Raw genomic sequence first — 4259 nt, forward strand, 5'->3', positions numbered from 1 at the left:
TCTCCTTGTACACATCGACTACCATCAACAAGATTAACAAATTCCTACTTCACAGGTTCAGATTTGTAAATGTGGAGGGTTCCGATTAGTAATCATAGGCTTCTATTGGAAACTAGGGTTCCGATTTGAAAAGGATTTTGCTATCAGTGAAACTATCAACCGATTCATCCTTCACATCTCCATCCCTCTGCTATATGTAAGCTTTTTTTGCTCAATCTTTTTTGGATTTTAAGTTTTGAGTCTTAATTCATGAAGTGTATAAAACTTAGGTTTTAGATTTCAAATGGCTGCTGAAGAAGTAAGCAAGGATATTTTGGTTTGAGTTTGACAAAGATTGTAGAGTTTGTCACTTGAATTTGATTGTAGAGTTTATAGAAAGCATGTTTGTTAGCAGTTAGCACAAGGATATTTTGGTTTGATTTGACCATTTATTAATATTAGGGGTGTTCAGGCTTATCGATAAACGATGATTACTTGTTGACGGTTTTGTTTCACGACTTATTTTTTAATATTAGGGGTGTTCAGACCAAAAAACGCTGCAGAACGCTGCAGTTTTTCAAGGTTTTTATGCTAAAAAAACATGCAGTTTTTTGGCGTTTTATTGCTGAAAACGGGCACTATTGTAGCGTTTTTTGCTCAAATAAACACGCCGTTTTTTGTCATTTTTGCTGAAAAACCGGTAATAACCGATCCAAAACCTGCAGAAACGCTACTGCGTGCAGTGCTGAAAAACGACGCAGAACGCTGCCTTTTTTGACCTTTTTCACTGAAAAACCGACACTTTTTGGCATTTATATCAGTTTTTGACTTATAACATGTATGATGACAGGTTGAGTTAATTGCACGTTTGATCAAATGGTTCGTACATTCTTTCGCAAGATGTTGAGATACCTATCTTCGGAAGATGATAGCGATGATGATCTTGATGAGGATGTCGAAGAACATTGTACTTGCAGACGTCGTAAATTTGTTCGACGCAATCATATTCAGGGACATGAGCGTTTATATCATGATTATTTTGTAGAAAATCCGGTATATCCCTCGAATCTATTTCGACGGAGATTTCGGATGAGTCGTCCTCTATTTCTCTGTATTCTAAATGAGGTAGTGGCTAACGAGCCATACTTCGTCCAAAGAAGAGATAATATCGGAAGACTCGGTTTATCTTCTATGCAAAAGATAACGGTGGCACTTAGAATGTTGGCCTATGGGGTTAGCGCTGATTTTATGGATGAATACATACACATCAGTGAAAGCGCTGCAATGGAGAGTCTCAAAAAATTCTGTGAGACGATAGTAAGTATTTTTTCAGCTGAATATCTACGTGCTCCACCAGTCAATTACACAATCAACGGCCATGACTATACTATGGGGTATTACCTTGCAGATGGTATTTATCATAAGTGGCAAACTTTTGTAAAAACGACTCCATCACCAAGAGGGAACAAGAATAAACATTTTGCAAAAGCACAAGAATCTGCAAGAAAAGATGTCGAGTGAGCATTTGGTGTACTTCAACAGCGATTTGCAATCATTCGAGGATCTTCACGAATGTTAAAATTGAAGGTACCAACAAATATAATGAAAGCATGTGTTATTCTTCATAACATGATCATTGAAGACGAACGTGATGATGGTGATAGTCTTAACATTGAGTATGATCAACTTGACGATGATCTCCCTGAATTTTCGCGCACTCAAACAAATGAGTTTATGGACTTCATCCAACGTCGTCTTCATATTAAAGATAGCTCAGCACATCATCAGCTTCAAGAAGGCCTAATTGAACATCAATGGCTATTCTATTCCAAACAATAAACCATGTCGCGTTAAATTAGATTGTTTTGTGGATGTTATGAGTTGGATTTAGAAATATGTTATGTGATGATCATTAGAATTATATATGTATGACTAGAACTTATTAGCTTAACTTTTGTTAAAGTTTGCATCTATTTGGATAATTGACTTGTAATGTGTTACCATCTTAATTGTTGGTTGTTGTGACAACCCGCAAAATTTCAGGTACTGTACAAATTAATTAACCCTAATTATGTGCTTAATGACTGTGCTTGACTACATCTGACACTTTAAACTACTTACTGATTTATGTTATATACATACATGTGCATTCTTTACATACAGTCACTCCAATTATTTCATACAGACTCTTAGTGACAAACCGGATGCACAAAGCACAGTTAGCACCGTAAGCGGATAACTCAGACACATGCTGACAGTGCCAGCACTTAGACAGATACTATTTTTAGGCCAGTATGGGCCAGAGATAAATCACTACACCAGTATGGAGTGTAGGGAAGTGAGAAATATAAGACTATGTCACTAGGTGATAGTTTGAGTGTCGGAAAGTGCCTAAAACGCAATTTAATTACAGAATTCCACATTTTTAATAACAATTCAGTTCTTGACACACTCATATTATACAGAGTATTGACTAAATGGTCCTGGACACTTTCCTAAGTGTTGGAATTAATTTCGTTATAAAAAGATGCACAAAAGACGCTTTACGGGTCAACTAAACGCTTTAACGGAACGATGCGAAACCGAACAACCAGACATTACCCGGGACATGAAAATATTGTTAGAAATATTATTTTATTATTTTAAATTAATCATGGTCACAAAAATCCCCATGCACCATGCAAACATGACATACACCCACTATACTTGTAAATACCCTTAACCCTTTTATAATTACCTACTAAATTAACAAAATTTTACACTTTACCCCCCCCCCATAACCGAAAATCTGCCCCAAATAATTAGTATATATTTTGTTTAAATCTTTGTAAGAAGAATCTTGATTTCCATTGGCCATTTCCCTTGTCATAATTTTCCCTACAAAGCTAATTGCACATTTCCAAGAAATACTCATCATTTCCTCAAGATACACACTTCTCTCTCCCTCCTCCCTCTAAAAATCGGTTCATACCCCCCCCCTCTCACCACAACTGAATTTCATCATCACCTTCCTTCACAACTTCATCTCTTTCACTAACAAACCCTATTCCAAGCTCCAAGATCCTCCATAGAAGTAAGAAGTTGAAGTGCTCTCAAGAAGATTTGTTCAAAGCTTTTCTCACCATCATTTCTTGTCATCTCATCCTAAGATTACAACCCTAGCCTTGTGCTAGTAGTAAGTCCATTCATACTCTTGTTTCACTTCGATTCTTGTTCGATTGTTGATTGTTCTTCACACACAAAAACTCAAACAGCTTGCTGAGTTGGATTTCCAGCCAACTTCAACAGGCTGTAACGGGGTCATTTTAAGTCGAAAAACGGATTTTCAAAAGCCTAAAATGAATGTTTTGGAATAACTAAACAAATGGCACTGGAATCATAGTTTTTCGAGACCGTTTACTATTTTTAAAAGGTTATTTTTGGACAGCAGCTCAAGCTGCATTTTTACTGTAGAAAAAGTGGGTTACTTTCGGAGTCATAACCTAAAACCTGAATAAAATCAACTCATGAAATTTTTACAGCAGAAAAAGTGGGTTACTTTCAGGACGACCCTCCAACTGGAATTTCGTCAAACGGACTTACGATTGATTTTTAGTGAATATTTCCGTAAACTGCGATCAGAAGGTAACAAATCTGATTGCAGTCAAGAAAATGATTTTTTATAAAATATGGGTAACGAATTAGACTTTGGTGTTTTTACACAATAAACTTTGGAACTTATGTGACATTCTGTAGAAATTTGAGAATTTTTAGAAAAGGGTAACTATTTTATAAAAATCCTCGAAAACAGTCCTGTTTCGAGTTATAAAGCTGAAATGAAGTATGTAATGTTTTGTAAGTCTATATGTTGGTTTGGTTATTGAAAATGAACTATTGGTTTTATATAAAAGAAAATGATATGCTATTAAAGCATGGACACCTCTATTTACAGAGGATACTCTGCCGAAATTTTCCGAGAATCCGAACACTTAGTAAAATATTCGAGAAAGTAGATACGAAATAGTTGTCTAACTATTTTTCTAATAACGATAGTTAAGTTAAAATAATTATTATTGTTTTAACAAAATAAACCTAAGTAACGCAAATCAAAACACTAAACTCTAAGCCAAGGCACGGCCCGTTCGTCTAATAGACATTAGTACGTTGTAGGTTGTCGTGTAGCGGGAAGAGTTTAAGTTCGAGTCAAGACACACTAAGGTGAGTTCATGACCCCCTATTCCTTTACTGTTTTTGGTTTTATACTTCGGGGGTGGAATACATGTTTACAAATTATTTCAGAC

The 4259-nt window shown here is 35.8% G+C and overlaps 1 protein-coding gene across 1 annotated transcript; it reads left to right on the forward strand.

The window, feature by feature from the left end:
• Positions 1-1896, forward strand: LOC110876773. The gene is made up of 2 exons (XM_035977878.1): positions 1-196; positions 830-1896. The coding sequence occupies exon 2, from the start codon at positions 856-858 to the stop codon at positions 1498-1500; it is 645 nt and encodes a 214-aa protein (XP_035833771.1). The 5' UTR covers positions 1-196; positions 830-855; the 3' UTR covers positions 1501-1896.
• Positions 1897-4259: the final 2363 nt, after the last annotated feature.

This window comes from Helianthus annuus, chromosome 9, assembly GCF_002127325.2.
Source record: "Helianthus annuus cultivar XRQ/B chromosome 9, HanXRQr2.0-SUNRISE, whole genome shotgun sequence".
Lineage (NCBI taxonomy): Eukaryota > Viridiplantae > Streptophyta > Magnoliopsida > Asterales > Asteraceae > Helianthus > Helianthus annuus.